The sequence below is a fragment of the Acanthaster planci genome, linkage group LG03 (assembly GCF_054643075.1).
Source record: "Acanthaster planci isolate LZ-2023a linkage group LG03, COTS_SCS, whole genome shotgun sequence".
Taxonomy (NCBI): domain Eukaryota; kingdom Metazoa; phylum Echinodermata; class Asteroidea; order Valvatida; family Acanthasteridae; genus Acanthaster; species Acanthaster planci.
The window spans coordinates 23,905,783-23,924,643 of record NC_141779.1 but is presented as its reverse complement, the minus strand read 5'-3'; the positions used below and the strand labels follow the sequence as shown (position 1 = coordinate 23,924,643).

At 41.3% G+C, this 18,861-nt stretch overlaps 1 protein-coding gene across 11 annotated transcripts in view; it reads right to left on the bottom strand.

Annotated features, from left to right (window-relative positions):
* LOC110991109 (A-type potassium channel modulatory protein DPP6-like) overlaps positions 1 to 18,861 on the bottom strand; it is a 126,187-nt gene that overhangs the window by 87,668 nt on the left and 19,658 nt on the right. For 2 of the 11 annotated variants that reach the window (XM_087134666.1, XM_087134670.1), the window contains exons 1-2: positions 5,528 to 5,751; positions 473 to 547 (exon numbers count right to left, since the gene is read on the bottom strand). The exons of 3 other annotated variants lie outside the window; for them this stretch is intronic. In XM_087134666.1, coding sequence (XP_086990792.1) covers positions 473 to 547; positions 5,528 to 5,602 — 150 coding nt within the window. In that variant the 5' untranslated portion in view covers positions 5,603 to 5,751. Of the gene's footprint in view, positions 1 to 472; positions 548 to 5,527; positions 5,753 to 18,861 lie in introns of those variants that run through there. 6 more of the 11 variants (XM_087134665.1, XM_087134669.1, XM_087134675.1 and 3 more) reach the window with 4 other exon arrangements.

Sequence of the window (18,861 nt, the reverse complement as noted above, 5' to 3'; positions counted from 1 at the left end):
AAACTGATGGCGGTATATCACTGTGTACATGTACACGGTAATTCAGGCACATTTGATGACGTCAAGTGGGAATGATTTTCAAGATCTACACATTCTGCAGCGGTCATTTCTTTTCCAAAGTTCATGTTCAACACTCGTTAACCATTGGGACCCACGGAGATGACTGGGAAATGTTGTGAACTTCAGAGGGGTTAGTGTATTACTTGCTACGGGCGGTGGCTACTGTTGCTACATGTACTGTTTTGCTTTTCAAAGCACTAACTTGCTCTTTGATTAATAAGCAGACACCAATTTACATGTACAAGATGATGAAGTTATGAACTATTCCCAACATAAGATTTAGGGAAGAATGGTGGGTGTAGGTTTAACTAAAAGATGCTGAGTGAGTTAAGCACAGATGGGCAGAGTAGCAAGATGTCATGAGGGAAGGCAGGAGGGCTGAAGAATGGGGGGGGGGGAGTTGAAATCTTACCCTTTCGTCACTGTCGTTTTCTTTATGTCCCCCCTCCTGTATGTGGACATTGGTACCCTGAGCAAGAGAGCCACACTACATTTAGAAAAGGACACACACCACGCACAAACATAAACATTCTTGTGTCGTATTTGTGAGGACAACACTTGATCATTATTGCAGGGATGAAAAATGTCACAGAGACACACAAAAGTGTTCAACTTTCCTAACACGTACAATAATAATTTCCCCACAACATCCTAGCTGGGATTACACTTTTATATATCGTATAACGTCAACAAAGTCATTTTGATTCAGTTAATAATAAACAATTCCATTTTGCAGGTTATCAGAAGGAATGTTCAAGATTCTTTGTCTCATATTTTCCTGTCTTTCCGATTCTCCAACGAAAAAAAAGTGCCCCTTGCCCAAAATTTCACTTGTTTACTTGCTTTGTGTGCATGTTTCCATAAAATGAAACAAATTTTGCAACCAATGCTGGCCAAGTACAATGTATTTTTCTATCGCTTCTAATAAATTTTAAATCAAATTCAAACCCAGTATTCAGACATGGTCTTCACAGGTCCATCAAACCCCAATCATTACAGAAGTTTGATTTGTGACTGCTGGACCAGAGTAGACAAGAGACTAATTTAATATCAAGAGTAAGTCTTACTGCGAGAGAAAGTTAAAATACGGATGAGCAATAAATTGTCTACAGATGCACGACATCAAAAGACATTTGACAGCAAAACACAGGAAACAACTGGCAGTGAAATGGCTTTGAGTTGAATGGATGATGGAGTAAAAAGAATTTAGCCTTCCCCGGAAGACATCCTTTATTCTTAAAAAATCACCTGTTTGAAAAGGTTGAATCCATTTCTCTAACATTCTCATTAATCAGCTTATAAGTACCAGTACCTAAATGTACTAATAATTTGAAACAAAGCACTCACAAGTTAGTTAGAAAATTCATTTGGCCTAAATTACAATAGAAAAAAATACATACATGTGTACGTAAGAAAATTCAAATGACTCAAGTCAAATGTATGTTCTTTCTACTCTATGTAACAAGTGCCTCCAAGGTAGACATTATAACTGTTACCATACTTCCATATATTCCTAAATGACACTAAATATTTCAGGTGGCATGATTTATTCGATCATGTCATGCCAATAAAAATGTCAGCATGAAGCTAATTGATAGCTAGACGTGTATCTAGTCATGTGGGTTATGTGTGCGTTTATGACCGTCTCTTCCATAAAACTTTGCCTCATCAATTCCCCAGGTAAAAATAACAGCTTGTATGAAGCCCACAATCCCCTGCACTTGGACAGTAAAGCAATGACCAAGCACACGGTGTACAATATTTAGGCACATGTACCAGGGGTACTTACATGTAGGCAATTCTTCTGTATCACCGTTCCATTTCATTCTGTGCATTTACAGTTCTCTCCCACATGAAGTTGTGCATATCTTATATCACATGTGTGCAGATCTATTAGAAGGCACATGTAGTACAGTTGTAAATTGTAATTAACAAGCCATGCATGTGTAATGCACAGATATTTATCCAATCTACTCAACCCACTCTCTGCAATCCAGGCATGAATAGGCCTAAGTTAATAGCTACGAGTATTTATGGCATAATTAAAAAAAGTAATTAAAATCCTCTGCTTATGTGCATTAGCTTGTGTCATTTGCTGCAAGAATATTCATGATATGCAAATAAGACAAATCTTATTACTGACACTAGTGACAGTTAACCGTCGACCCTGGATTGACTGGAACTTTTCTTTGTTAGTATGAACTAACAGGTTTCCTGTATGACTGTAACTGGGCGGTGAGCCTTCTTTTGTGCAGTTCTTGCAAAGCAATATTACAAGCTTCTAACCCCAAGATTATACAAGGCACGTAACGGGCTATTTTAATTGGGTTTGTCCCATACAATGAAATGCAACCAAGTTTTTGAAAATTTCATATGAAATACAAGTGTAGGCATCAGAAAAGTCCACAAGGAATAATTTGGTTTTATAACTTGATCACCAAATGGTAGAATAAAAAGATTTTGTTTGTTTTTAAAAAAAGTATGAAATTTATCTTGAAATTTTCAATTCAGTGGGGTGCACTACTACAAAAACAGGCCAGTGCCTGTAATTTTTTTTATTGAAAAAATCACTCAGAGACCACTTTTCACATTAAACTGGACCTTTGCGTGGCTTCAAGGCTACCTATTTTTTTGGGGGGGGGGGTCAAATCCCTTAGAAAAGAGGAAACCTTTGACATGTAAATCTGGGCCCGGTATCTTCTTAGTGTGATTTTGGCAAATCACACTAAATTGTGTACTGGTACTACCGGTAGTATAAAAGCATCTAGCAATTTTGGCCTCTGTCAGTAACGAGAATACGGTCTTCTACTATCCTGGCTTGCTGCTTTTCAATCTCAAGGTCATCATTTATGTGGCTTTACCGGTATTTTGAATGTGTCTGAATCAAGTGAATGGAGACAGGTGTATTAGTATGCAGGTATCGATTCTAGAAAAACATGTACAATTAAATTTGCTGGGGTCTCAATAAAAGACTTAGGAGTTGGAGTGAGTGACAGAAGCACACTGTTTGCCTCCCTGGACTCATCTAATTACTTTTTAAGAACAGGAGGGTGATAAATATTTCATTAGATGCACAATGCATCAGATTTGCCATCCTTCTTGTTGTTACAGGTTGGTATATCACGCTGACTGCCTACTAGGAAGTTATTGTTTCTCAGTTGGGTTGTTTTCTTTTCAAATGGTACCAGCAGAAGAATACAAAGGGGCTGTTTAATTACTCTAGAACAGGACCCACTGTTCTAGCCGTACATGTACATACATGAACTTGTGCAGGTAGGGTACGAGTACAATGGAAGTCGAGGTTTTCTTTTGAAACTATTTGTAATTCGTAATGTCTCAATTTGTGCCTTGAGAAAATCAGCATGATAATGTAGAATGAACATGTAGTTTTTCCATGACATTTATTATAATGTCATTTTGCCAACACACTTCATTTAAATTAAAGGGATTGCTGAAGGCCATGGATAAACATTCTAATTTTTCAAACAGTGTGATCTCTCGTCAAAAGATGCCTAAATTTGCCATTAAAACATCGGAGTAAAATATTAACAGAATGGTGCAACATTTCTGCAAATTTTCTGCAATATTTTGTTTCTGGCTGTTCCTAAAAGCAGCAGTGAATAATGAGGCTTGAAGCTGGACTGCATCCATGTGGTACCAGTGGTACCAGTGTATGCATTTAATGAGAAGTGAGAGTTTGTAAAATGTCATGCAGTGTGGTTGCCATGCTTGAATGCACAAGAGAGTGCATCACGTTGAAACATGATTTGATTTCACTAATCCTTTCAATTAGGATAGCAAAAGTTTCCAGGTACATGTAATCCAAATATGAAAATGAGCTGTGCGGAGAGTCCTTCTCAGGGCAGAGATTTCATGCCAATAAAACTGTTCCCATCCTCCATTCCTCCAAGTAAACAGCACTGAAGATGGTACAACCCAGCCTCCATGACACTGTACTGAGATACCCGGCTGCTTCTTTCAAGTTAATGTACCTAGGAATTGTCCTTTTCTAGTGGCTATTAGTGGATAATTGAGCTGATCTTCCCTAAGTGATCCACCAAGTATTTCACTAGTATTTGCTCTGCTTTGCTTTATGGATCGCTTCAAGAGGCTTTTATACAACACCACTTGAAGCATTCAATATTTAGACACAGTTTAGTACCACTACAAAAAGTTGATGGTAGCACGTAACAGTTCATCTCAGGAGGCACAAATTCAATGATGAGAGTAAATGATGTGCTTTATCACCACAGCAGGTAAAAGTTGCCTCTTATCAGAACAATGCATTTTTGTGCGGTCTGAATTTTGGCAAGTTGGCAACTAACTTGTGAGAGCTTTAGGTTTTTTTATTTAACCAGTTTCAATATGTTTGGAAAAAAGAAAATTTGCATCAGGGGACCCCCCCACATAAACTTGTGTTTGATTCCCTACAAAAAAATTTCGGTACGGATCTCTATCTAATTATTCAAAAAGTAAAATATACAAAAACTGTTGACGCCTGCTCAGAACCTACTTTTTTAGTTCTATTTCAAACTATCATCTAAAACTATCAGCTCAATGGCTTGGAAACAAATGGGCTTGTTCTTACCCATATACCTGTCAACCCCTCAATGAGTGAAAACAAAATCACAGTATTGACAAATTAAAGCACTAAATATGACAATCTAAAAAAAATCAATTAACCACCATCCCACCCAAACATTTTGACCATGAACATTTAGAGATAAACGATTTTAACAACCTACCCACCCTAATTGTTATTTTTTCAAGGTGGTGGTAAACGTCTATTTTTGTTTGGCCTCAGCTAACCAACCCTTTGGCACAGTTGCACATGCCTGGGTACTTTCCCTTCTCACATTACAAAATGGTTCTTGTCAACAGGAATGGTGCCTCTTGACACTCATGACATTATAAACACTACAGTTGTGTGCCTTTTGACAAATAGAATGTGTACACTACTTATTGATTTTCTAGCCAGTGCCATGAGGATATTAGACGAATCTCCAGCCATATTGGTTACTCGGCTATAAATACCAAACTGCACTGAACCTCCAAGGGTACAGGGCATTTGCATTATTAGAATGTGGACTCGAAAAGTGATTCAGCAGTAGACCAGATACGGTCATGACGGTATGGTGCGGGACAAACCCTCACCTTGCCCCTAGTGAGCTGGTGGTAAACAGTTTAATTCAATCGCATACCGGTACTCAGTAGGTTCACTTACAGCCGGCCTGAACTAGCCCAAATTCTGCAGTGACCCACACATAGCCATTCACGAAAATGTATGCAAAAGGCCTACGTGTACTTTTGTATCAAAGCTATTCACTGCCAGTGTCACCATTATATTAACGGTATTTAGGCCTATCAAAAAGAAACACTGAGAACGAATGAACTAACGTGACAGACACCAACAGCGTCCTGATGACGTGACACAAACTCATTGACATCAAAACCCAAAAGCACTCACCCGATTCTCTTCCGTCTGTTCCTGACCATTTCTCCCGTCAGGTGAATTTCTGGGCCTTAAAATTGCCGGGAACATATTGGGAAAGGCAGGCTCTGAGCTCCTTGAACATTCGAACTACATGTATGACAAGTAGGACTAGGACTGGTGGTGCAAAGTTGCGTTCGTGTGTACGGAAGCGGAGGGGTGTGTGTGATGAAGCGGTACATTGGTCACAGCGCGCACACATGGTTTTCCATTGATCAGGGTTCGTTGCAGCTGTGCGTTTTGTGTATACATATTGTGTTGAATATAATCATACAGTTCGTGTCAATTTGGAGGTGCTGGGATGGGGACCGGGGGCGGATCGGTTAGGAGGGTAGGGGCGAGATTTTTGATGGATATACAAATTGATTGAAAGGGTCACAGGAAGAAAAGCTAAAAGATAGATCTTAGACTCAAAATTTGCAGACAACCATTTTCAGACGGTTTTTACTGTTGATCTACAGCACTGAATTTCTGTAGAAGGGAAAACTTACCCCTGAGCCCCCGAGACGTGCCTATGACACCAAATCCAAACTGTACTGTTTTTCGTTTCTTTGGCCATTTGAGTTTTTTACTACATTGCCAAGGGCGCGAAATCAAACACAACCTCTCGTAAATATGGAATTGTTCTGCACGGAAAGTTAATCGCAATCAAACAATAATTGTTTTGACACGTAGCAAATTGGAGTCGCTGTGTGGAACGGTTTGCCGTGCCGCCTCGTAGCGGATCAGCGCTCCACTGGGCGCTGCATGGTGGGTTGAGGCGGTAACTCACTATGCCAGTGACATGCTCACGCGCTGACAAAAGTCCCGTGGAGTTTGAGGTTCGGTGCCCAGGGATGACGGAGGAGGTTCTGACACGTTTCAAACATGCAGCCCCGCAGAGTTTGAGATTTTGTTCATCAAAATTAAATGCTTGCCACGTCATTTAACTGATGAAAGTACATTCTGCCACCTACGTGTATCTCTATCATGACTCTCCCTGTGTGTCTCGTCTATGCTCTGTGTGTTAGTTGAGACGGAAAAAATGTTACAGGGAGAGATCAGAAGGAGGTCAAGAGTAATTGCGTATTAAAGTTTACATGAATATTTACTGAGGATGCCACTTAGGACGCATCACCATTTGCGTAACAATAAGCATTCGACACTTCATTGGCCTATGGGATTGGTGGATTCCTCTTGGAGAAGAGATCACATCACGTCATTTGAATGCACGGGTCTTTAATAAGGGATCGGCTTGAAGTGCAATAACCACTTTTGGGCAGGGGTGAGTTGGAAGTCTGGTGGGAGTACAGTAAGAGAGGAAGACACAGGCTGGTTCTATTCATGAACTGCACATGAACATAGAATAAAATTCCGCAGAGTAAAGAAATACGAGGGATGGACCGTGCTAAGGAATAAGATGCGCAATTTTTGCACAGCGCGTGAGTTTTTGGGGGGTTTATTGGGGGGCTGTCATATATCATCATGCGGCCGCGCTAGACATGTTGGTTGTTTCACCAGCAGCGGGGCACATTACTTTGAGTGTAACAGCACATTTTAATCATAATAAGTGGCGACCACCAGAAAGGTAGGCCTTATGTGGCGGCCCTCATAGAACTATTTGGCGGCCAACCAGAAAATGGTATCAAAAACTGCACGCGCTGTACCAGAAAAGTTTGCATAATATCCCTCGGCGATATCCGGCTTTTCCGATCAGGAAAGAGGTGATGGTTTTTTAGATCACAACTGGGGTTTTAAAGCTTTCATTCTAGGTATAAAACTTGATGTGCTCATTGCGTCTGGGAATTAAGCATACGAACGAAGGGGTGCTGACTGCTGACATTGCGTACAAAGAGTCCTATCCATCGCCCATACGCAGTTTTACCATGCAGAGTAAACAATACTTCTAATAAAATGTATACATTAACGTGTATTTCTCATGGTTTAATGCCGGTATAGGGGCAACGTGTATGAATAAAAAAAATCACAAAACGCAACATTTTAAAAAATTTAATCTGAAATTCAGCGATACAGAATAGGGCAGTCTGAAGTCACAAACAAACATGAAGTGCGTACGCGTACAGGAGGGAAGAAAGTTGGAACCACTGACGCCTGGCATGAATTCTGTCTAAAGTAAAGCATTGGGGGGGGGGCTTTCGGGGGGCCTACCCACATAAATCATGGGGCACCAAACGCCATTAAAGTGCAGTTTGTACATACATGAGTATATTTCAAAATTTCAAATGGGGACCCCTGGGTATAGGAGGGTGCCGACCTATGGGGAGGGGCAGGCAAAGACGTATAACTCCCCCGTGGCCCTCAGGTATTTACGCCTTCGGCATTTGGGGCGTGTGGTAACATGGACAGCTTCGGAGGTTTAAACTTGGCTCGTCGCCAGGCGCCAAACCAGGGCGCTGGGAAGGGCTGGTGCCTTTGCACTGTACTTATTGGCTACTTTGTGCATGATCTCCAACCACGACATTATCTCTCTCTGTTGGGAAGCGTTATTTTGAGTTTTTGGTTAGCCAATGGCAATGTTTTGGTACAGGCCTTATATGATAAAAACACGACCTTGGTACGATCACAGTAATTAATCTTTGCACTAAGTAACACCGATCGCGTGTCTTTTGACAATAATTTCAAATCATTGGTTATCTCGATTAATTTTGGATGAACTAAAATAAAGTGTAGTGAGAATATTTTCAGCAATGAAGAACTAATAACCGCCACTTCGAGCGATCTTGCGCACCTTGCGAAATTTACCCACAAGCGTCTGCGCGTCGCTAGCTGTAGGCCTAACCTCGCGTGACGTATTTCCTTCACTGAAATCTGTGCAAGGCCTTGCAGCCCTTCTCAGCGCCCCGTTTGGGCGCTGGACGACGAGTGGAGGTTTAAACGGGCCATGGTTTACCTAGAAATAGGGGTTGACGTGGTTTCCAGATATACAAAACCAAAAAATCGCATATTTGAAACTTTGCAGATTACAACCCCCCTCCGGCTTTCGGTATTTTGTTTTCTCGTTTGCAACATTCTGGTTCAAAATGAAAATCATGCCCACACGTCTGGTCAATAAATTGATAAACCAACACTGTTCTTTAACTCGTATAGCCTATACTAACAGGTTTTCCGGTGATTAGCATGATTTCAGTTATTAGCATATGCATCTGTTTAAAAATCGATACACATTCATAGGGCGAGCCTGTAATCCCGATACTGTCATGGAGACTTTTCGTCCCGCCATTAATGTTGTAGTTGAAAAACTGCGATTAGAGGAACAAATCTACCACTGCACGGACCTTCCGAGGAGGGGGATCTTGTCCTCTAACCGAAACAAAGGAGGAAAGGAGATGAGACTCGTTAGTTTGTTTGAAGACACTTCGAAATCAGTGTCCCTCTACCGATGATGGTTTGTTCGGTTTATACTGATGGGATCCCCCTGGCAACGCCCATGAACACAGCACAGTTCCGAGGGGCGCCTGCAGGAGTTCGGTCGTCGCCCAGTGAACAGGGCGCTGCGGATGGAAAGGGCTGATGGCCTTTCACAGATTTTCGTGAAGGAAATACGTCACACGGGGCCTCAGCTAACGACGCGCAGAAGCAGAGCAAATATCTGCCAGACGCGCGAGCTCACTCAATACGTTACACAAGCGGCGGTTATCCATTTCATATTTTTCTTTTTCTTCCGCCTTGTTGAAAATTTTACACTTTATTCGTTCATCCAAAATTGATTAAGATAACTGATGATTTGAAATTTATTACCTGATCAGTTATACTTAGTGAGACGACAAATTACCACACTGTTATTGTACCAATGTCATGGTTTTTATCATAGCTTTACCGACGTACTAAAGGCATTGTCAATGGCAAACCAAGAAATTTAAGTATTAAACGTTTCGCCAACAGGAAGTGATAACCTCGCGGTCGCAGGTCGTGCACAATGTGGCCAATTACGGTGCAAAGACATCAGATCGGGGCGCTGGGCGACGAGCGAACTGTAGTAGGGCCCAAGTTATTTGTCCACAGTTTGATATTAATTTAAGAAAACCAGAGCTGATGAGGCAAGTCCTATGAGAGAATGTCCAGTCATGGAGAACTGCAAAATGGGGGGAAGGCGCACATCACTTCGGTCAAGGCTTGTGCCCCTGCTCCTAATTTCCTGCATTTACCAGTGCGAACCAGTTTGGTATTGTTCATTGCGAAACCAGCGAATTTGAGAAGCACAAAGTACTCTGCAAATTTGGACCAAGTTATGCAATAAACAATATCATAAGCAATAATTGAAGCATTTGTCTTAACCCCCCCAAGACAAATTCATTCTCCTTTCTCAGGAGGAAATATAGACTTTCCTGCACTAGACACGAGATCACAGGATTCACGATTGTGCGGTGTTAATTAATAATGTGCAGCCCGGGGTAAACTACCAAAAGAGAACAGAAGTTCTTGTTTTAGCGCTTAAAGTAGAGAGAGGGCGCTATTGCATTTTCTCACTCTTCCAAATTTGAGGCCGACAGGTTTGGACAACCAAATAATGTGCGTACTGCAGCTTTTTCTCAATGCAGAGAACAAGGGTGTGTTGGAGCGCCCCCATATGGCAAGATATTGTCAATAACGTCAATAACAATAAGTTGAAGGATACTTATGGCTTTAATACTAAAACAATTTTATCGTGAGAACTCGTCTACTTTTCCGTGATAAGTTAGCATTATATTCCATATTTCGTTGATACATTATTATTGAAATCTATGTTTCCGATTTAAGTTGAACCCTGTTATAAGAATGCCCTTGGGACTTTCCAAAATAACCTTGTTTTAACAGATACCTTGTATGGTCAGTAATGGAAAACAAAGATTTGGCACCCGTGTTTTCCTTATGGAAAACAAAGACTTGGCACTCGTGCTTTCCTTATTTGTGTTCGACCGTATATTACTTGTCCTAATGCATGCGTTTCTTTGTTAAGTTTTCGTTGATTTTTTTTTCACAAAGAAGGTGTCACTCAAGTCTATATTCCACAAACTTTATGCACTTGAGTTTCGTGTTATTGCCTGTTAATTCAGTTTGTAAACATGAAATTGTGAGGATTAAAATGTTATTATCAGTCAATTATTCCGCCGCAGCTATGGATGTTTAAGGTATCAAACAAGATCAGCTATAAATTATCGGCATTAACAGGCGTGCCCTGTATTCTTAGAAAGCGTTAAGGCTTTTTTTCTACATGTGACAGTGATAGATGAGTAAAGCGTTGAGGTCCATCCGGCATTCTCAGCGAAAGTGTTTCTCTGCGCTGGATGTGTCTTATGCCGTAAATACCAGGCTCATTTCTGTTCTCAGCCATGGAGGCCAAGCCGCATAGTGTTTCAGCGCATGTCATGATGGTCCCGCGGTACAGTCCAAAGAAAACTGCATTTGAAACGACCCCAAAAAGCATACTGCATTTGAAACGACCATGAAAAAGCGTCTTCGCAGGCCAGGACAAACAGAAATTAGATTTTTTTTCTTCCAAGGTCCAAAGGTCAAGAGCACAGGGAATATGACAGTTCCTTCAGCGCGTCACTACTGGTAGAGTACTTACACACGAACCAAGCACAGCTTGATCAAGTGAATTGCAGTCATTTTTTACAATAACATAAACTCGTTGATTAACTCAGCTTTGCTATTGATACTACAAGCAGATATTGTTAGTGAGCATTGTACATGTAAAATCCAGTCACAGGCCAACTGTCATGGCTATACGTGAGGTTAAGTTTTAAACTCGACCAAAATGGTAGTGTCTTGGTGTTGTATTTTGGAAAAAGAACAATTAAAGCTTTGCCGATTTCCCGATTGAATTACATCTATACGTCTCAATGGGGAGAGAAAGCTATTTAAGGTGCAGTTTCGTCAAATCTCTGATGGGTGGCAGGCCTTTGGCAGATGATAGAATCAAGTGGTCGATTCCGTTGACTGAAGTCCCAAAAGTTCACATAGGCCCCTACTTCGTGCTAAAATAATCTGACTACCCCCTTATACAAGTTAAAACACTTGCAGGCGCGGCCTACATCGAGCGGAACCTGGCTTTATGAGTACTGAATTACGTAAATGTGACGTCATCATTAACCTCAGGTAAAAGCATTTGCCTGTTGATAATTGGTATAAGCCTCACGATCAGCCCGGGAATTGTATCTGTAGGTGTTGAAACCTGCCGAATTTGGGCAGTACGTCTCCGGTAAACATATCCATTTCTTCCTCTGAGAGCTTTCCTGGAATACGTGCGCAGAATTAGATGACTTGACGCGCCTTGTTTACATCTTACCGGGTACCCTCAGAACAGCGTTCCTCTATCCCTGTATCTTATGTCTTATTGCCGCGGGCGCCTTTTCGTCGAGTTTGTTACCCCCCCCCCTAAAAAATGCTTTCTGCTCCTCCAAGCCATCCCGTGGGTTTGGGGGACAAGCCCCCTTATCAATTTGCGGGAGCCAAGCCCTCGACTGTAGTCAGACCCAGTGGACTTCAGTATTGCATAGGCCGACAACATCAGACACATTTATTGCAGTACTTTAGACGCCATTTTGACTTTACTATGCATCATCCGACTAAAAAAAAAGAAATTCAATAAGCCTACACCTTTCAAGAGAGCGGTTATTACAATAATATATTAATTTTATGGTCTTGTCCCTTTTTCTCAATGTCCCATTCCATTAAATGTGACATATTTCTTTGTTACAAGTAATAGTTTAATTATAGTGATGTTTAAATTGAACTTGCCACAGAAAGAAAATAAATCAAAAGTAGACCTAAATGAAAATTTACGCATTTTTTTAAGTCCTAGTAATCTGTCCTATAAAAAATCGCATCAAGGCAAGTTACATTTATGAAAAGCATTTAAGGTAGATATTTTGGAGAAATTTCAAGTATGTTCGTCATTCAACCAGGATACCGTCATTCCCAACAGCGATTTCATTATCTTTTTCAAATTCTAATAAGTTGAGCTTGAGAAGCGCGAGGACGGTTCTAACTTAGCATGCTCCAACTTGGTTTCCCTTAGAAACGTCTTTAACCCATAAGTTTAGTGCAGCTGCTTCTGGCTCAAATTTGTCGCACATGGCAAGTTGATTCAGTCTTCAATACAATTAGGGGACAATATTCACTGGCATACCCGGTCAAGAACTTGGTCGTGATGTGATGTGTCTGGGAATGCGGCCAAGTTGAGTACTCAGTGCGCGAGGGCCGCTTTGCAATTTCCTCGCAGGATTCTGTAGATAGACGATCGGATGTGATGGGCAGAATTCACCCACCACCTTTTATGAGTAACGTGTCTCCAGTAACAAAGAGGGAAGAGGAACTATTGATGCAACCTCGTTTCTCTGTCGCGATTAAAATTCCTCAAAAAGGGGACCCCACTATATATCACTTTGACGCTGCCTCTTCTTGGTTCATTCGTAAGTTTGGGTTACAGAGTACATGTATCTTGGAGGCATTTTCAATGAATACGATTTATCTAATATTTGAGTAATTCGTGTCACTTACTTCTTTCCATCGGAGAAATTGTGCTTTATGGTAATGTGATTTCATCGGGAAAAAATGGCACTGGGAAGCTTTAACATTGCCCCCCCCCCCAGCGGACGATGCAGTACCAATACAATGATGTCGGCCGAATCGTTGATGGAATCATGAAACGGTAGTTTGCCAGCTGTGTATAGTTTCGTGCTCCAAAGAGGCAAAGGCTGACGAGTCTGCCATATTGATAAGGTTGAGGATGAAAACACCGCTGTAGTGGTGTGAACAGATCAATGCAATCATTCGGCCTCATGAGACAACAGGTTTTGCTGAAGGCGACAAACTCTAGGAGAAACTACGAGGACCGTACCGTCTACATATCGGTTTAACCGGGGGGATTTCCTTAGGGTCGGAAGAGGCAAAAACGGGCTCTTCCCTACAAATCGATAGCTTCCTTTGTGAGTCACACAAAATGAAAACAGCGGGGTGTATCGTACCTAGAGTTGACGGTGTGAGGTGGAGAACTTATTTTCTCGATACCGTCAAGGAAAGAGCTTGTTATAGAGATCGAGCGCTTTATATTACTTGGTTCGAGAAACTCCGGTCTTTCATCAGCCTGCAAAAGGCTTACCTGGTTGTTTAATTTTATGACTTGAAAACCACAACGACTATCATATTATACATTTACTCCATATTGCCTCCCGTGTTGCTAACTACGAATAGATCTGGAAAAACGCAATCGGGGCCTGGCTTTGTCTGGCAAATTATGGGAGGCCCTCATATCAAATAACACTACCTGTACACCTCAAAGAAATTTAAACAGTGACCCCACGATTTAATTGCGTATCATACACTGTACAAGTAAGAGTCCAACCCAAAACGAAGATACCCCCTCGAGAAGAATCACCCCCTCATCAGTCGAAAAGAGTCGTTTTGATTGGGAGTGTTCATTTTGTTGGCAGTTGTTAGTTCGTGAACTAGCGACGTTCAGTTCCGACCAAAGGAGCCTCTGTTCTGTTGCTAAGAAATTTGCGCACTCCCTTCTGCCAGCTCGAGACTCGTACCTCTTTGATTGAGGTGTATGATGTTCTAATTTGATCAACCGCTATTCCAACCAGAGTTGGTACTCATGCACAGACGGTTCACGACACAAAATGGAGCTCAACGTCTATATCCAAAATAAAGGCTTGTGGCTCTTGCAATTATATGCAGTATTGATCCAAAACTGCAATGTTTCATAAGGCAACAGATGTCATCAAACCTTGGGATTGACACATATGTTGAATGTGTAGACATGAGGTCACGTCGAATCTCCATATTATCCGCACATACTCGAGCTGTACAGACATGTACATGTACAACACACGTTCCTGGCGACACCGTGACTCGCCATGAACTGCTTTGTACGTCCAAAAACCTCGTTCTCACAAATGTTGCACGCCAACATGAAGCGGGACCACTTCTCTTTGCAGTGTGCAAAGGACTTAATGTCAATGCAGTTTAGGTTTACTTCATCACACACAAAGCTCATCAGCCATGGCCGACGAGCGAGCCAAATTCAATCCCGGGCGGCACTAACGGAAGAAAAGGTTAGTTAGGATGCCAGCTGCGCTGCCGATTGCCTCTAATTACTTGGAGAGGCTGATGAGTGAAACATAAGGTTGAGACACCCGTAAAGTTGAAATCGAGACACATAAGTTCGTTAGCAGAGCAGTGATTTGTTTTTCGCCTTGATAATAATCATCGTCTACCGTGCTCTAAAACACTTTACCTGCTCATGCAGCTGCAGTTAATGATAAAATATCCAATACGTCATTATTTTTTCCTATTAAAGCCGGTGAATCAGAATACAGAACGACAAAGGGAAACTCTTGGACGCTTGTGAGAGGTTTGTGAGAGATTAGACTTGGAGGATGTTACGGAAAATACCACGGAAAAAATGTGCTTTTGATATTTTATTAAACACACACGAAAGTTTTTTTATCTGTACTAAGTTAACTGAATATCTTATAGCTTAGTTGGTAGAGTACCGGTACGGTATTCCACAGGTCACAGATTCAAATCCCGCTCCAGTCAGTTTATTTGTTCATCTTTGTAATCATTTGTAAGCGCCTAGTCAGTTTCCCTATATAACTTGTTTCATATTTTGCTTTCATTTAGTTTACACTTCTTTGGGGTTTCCAGAGGAATATAAACTGATAAAATAGTCACTGATTTATATTTTGTGACGGAATTTTATGGAGGGCGTGAGGGTCACTCAGCTCCGCCAACTAGAGTTGACCATTCAGTTGCTAAGTCGTAACAAAACGATCCCAAAAGTGAAATACAATGTAGTATTTACCAGTTGTGGTATCTGTGATGCTTTTCGACCTTCGAGCCTTGTTCAAATGCCACGCGTGACGTGGTAGGGGAAAAAAGAAACAAATCAGGGGTCTTTAGGGGAAATCCTAATGACAGGCACATCTGTCCAGTTCATCCGTATAACCGTCTGACTAAGACAGGCATCTCCATATCTTCATCAGCGTGTCATTTGATGCATCCTTATTGTGATAAGATCCAGTCTGGTTCTCACAGCACCCAGATGCGGGTATGGTTTTCACTGTGTCCTTTTCTTCACTTTACAGAGAATAACGCCGTGGAGGGGGATATCACAAATATACAGCGCAATATTATTTGTACTTTTCAGAAAACTATATACTGTCCTTTACTTCTTCGGAAGTCGAGAGGAGATGTATAGTTCAGAGGCTTTTCTGTTCAAATTGTGATCCAAGAATTTACTCACTGAAAACATTTAAGAGAAAGGACTGATGCATGCGGATTGCTATGCCTATAAACCACGATGTATCAGCATAGAAGAGAAAGCTGACTCCAGCACAATCTACAAATGCCCGACTATTTGTGTACAAACCAATGCAACATTCAGGCTTCTTCCTGAGATGATATCACAGTTTTGCTCATGAATATGGAAATCTCATTATCATAAAAACTAAAAAGGCAGTGAAATACCCTTTGAAAGAGTGAACCAAAATTGAAAATAAAGTTAACTGTGTCACAGAGGCGCATTTTGAAGGTCTGCATTCAAACAAATTGATTGTAGCTACGCTTTAAAAATTGGATAACCATTTCAGACAAAATTGAGCCCAACCGACTCAAAAACGCCACTGAATCTTGTCATAAACTCTTAATAACCATTCATTGACCATTCATTGTCGGCGGGAAACAACTAGACGCTAAAAGGCCACAACCAATCAATCAATCAATCAATCAATTCCAATATAATTTTTCTCGCATATCCAGTTCATGTAAAGATTGTAAAATATATCTCAAGCCAGTGGAAATCGATTCCTGGTGGTTCTCGCTGCAATTTAACGGTAAAGGTGAGAGATAACAGAGTGAAGTGTTTGGTATTAAAAAATACAAAACGTTATTTGATCTCAAAATGACGAAAATGAGAGCAAAAGCTGGCATTCCTTTTGAAATTTTAAAGTAAGCAATATTAAAGTAATCAAAAGGGGAAACCAATTCGCGCAAAACTAAGCTCATTTTGATTCCAAAAAAATCCAAGGTATCCCTGTTATGCGCGACGTGGCCTATCCAAAAAAAAAGAGAGAGAGAGAGATGAACAACCTAGGTCATCAGACATCAGAATACGAAAGCCACCCGGATAAGGAGGAAGAGTTCGCCTTAAATCTATCCTCAGGAAACGACTCAATCTGTGTTGACAAGCTCTCTACACCGCACGATCCAGCAAGCTTAGTGTTCATTCTTACAACTGGAGCAGACACATCTGAGCTGTCACCATGGACGGTCGAGGTGGCGTGAAAGCCATCGGTTGAAAAAAAAAGAGTGTATCGACTGTCTGCCTGGATCGATCACGACATGGACAAGGATGGATGCAGTCAGTCTTTGGTGGACCCCAAAAGATAACATTTGTTCTTGGCTAGGATATCTGAAATAACACATGGCGTCATCAGCCCATGGGGGCTACACACGAACAGGCTGCATCCATAATTATCAAAAGAAAAAAAGTGTTTGTGCACAATGTACACAATGCATGCATAAATACTGTATGGTGAATTAATTTAAGTGGAAAATAATACATGAAGGCCCCGACGGGGGAAACAAATCAGTGTTCAAAGGACTAGGCAGCGATTGATAATACAATGATCAGAATTAACTATGAGGTCCTGAAGTTGAACGAACGTTCAGAAAGGCGCTCTCCTTTAGAATCTTATTTTTACTCCGGCTGGCATCCATTTATCCGGAGGGATAAAGTGAATTGGCTGCCGTTGCCGACAATATACTTTTTTTCTGTCTTCAACAATGACGCTTCCAACTGTGAATGCTTTTGTTTCTTGCCCCGCACTTTCTTTCCTTTTTTTTTTTACAGATTATTATGTTCTTTTCTTTAGAGGTGAAGGCGATGAAGTTAAGGGGTTGCCATGGCAACCGAAGTTGCGTGTAAGTCCGAGATGTGATTGAGATCCCGCAGAGGAGTGTCTCCCTGAAGTCCCTGCAGGACTCCCTGATCTCATCTGATAAGTCCTCGATAGGGAAGAGAGGAAATTGTCCAAAAGGGAAAGACGATCGCTTCAGATCTTAACGTCACAAAAGCCTCGGAAAGGCCGTTCCCTGGCTTCATGTCTAACATTAAGAGCCATCCATATTTATTGAGGTAAAACTAGCTTTTTATTTGTAGAAATGCAACATATAATGAAATTTACAAAATGACTTTTCAAAGATAATACACAAAATCAGTGAAACATGTTAGTTTCGTTGTTTTTTACCACTGGTGGTTGATAATCCTCCGAGACGAGGGATGCTAACAGCACAGTCAGGAGTTCAAAAAATGAGGAAGGGTGGCCATGTTAGAAGAAAGTTCCAGAAGAGGCAATAAATCTCACTAGAAAGCCTTACCTGATCACCGTTTAGGGCTAACCCACTTAGTGAAACTGGGAAAACTACAGAGAGATGAAAAAGCAAGAAAATCACCCAAATTTCAAGCTTTTGGATAGATTGAAACAAAACTACTATGAAGCTGTGAACAGGAAAATACAACACGCGAACTGAATAATTCAGTAAGGGAATAATTCATAAATGCAAATCCTTTGAGGCAATCACTGCGCGCAGCAAGCTACCTGCTGCGTGAATGCTAATCGTTAGAGCCAAAATCAAGGGCTTAGGCCATGCAGCTATTCAGGGTAGATCAAAACCCATAGTTTCCAGTTGCCAAACTTGTTTCGGGCCAAAGATTTTGGCCTATTATGTTCTTTCTGGGGATTGGGGTTACTTTGGGGACTTTTTAAGCTTTTGGGGAAGAAAGCGAAATGAACTAGAGCAAAATTTGGCTTTCTCTCATTAATTTTTTTCATTGTTTGGCTCTTTTTTTGGGGGGGGGGAGTTCATGACCCCCTGTTGGTCCCTCCCACAGATCCGCATTTGATTAAGACCGCCACTTCCTAGCATTTTGGCAAATTGGTCGAAACGTCTTCTCTGTTGATAATATTATTTTTGCTATCAAGCCACCAGAAAAAAATAAAAAAATAAAAAATTAATAAGCCTCGTAAAACGCACGGTGAACGGCGGTCGTTGTGAACGATGGTGAATCGACTCGCATGCTAGACTTTTTTCAAGCACTACATATGCCGCACGAGACAAAAATTCAACTATCGCAGCGATCGCCTTGACTGAAGGCTGTCCAACTCGTGGCCGAATACTTGTATACATGATTTTCAAGTGATCCGTGCTGCCTGAGGGACCTATAATAAGACTTTTTAATTTCTGGGAGTGAAGAGATCCGGTCCTGATTCGAGCTCTTGTGGCTGCGTATGGAGAGGGATCCACTCCGTTGAATTCAT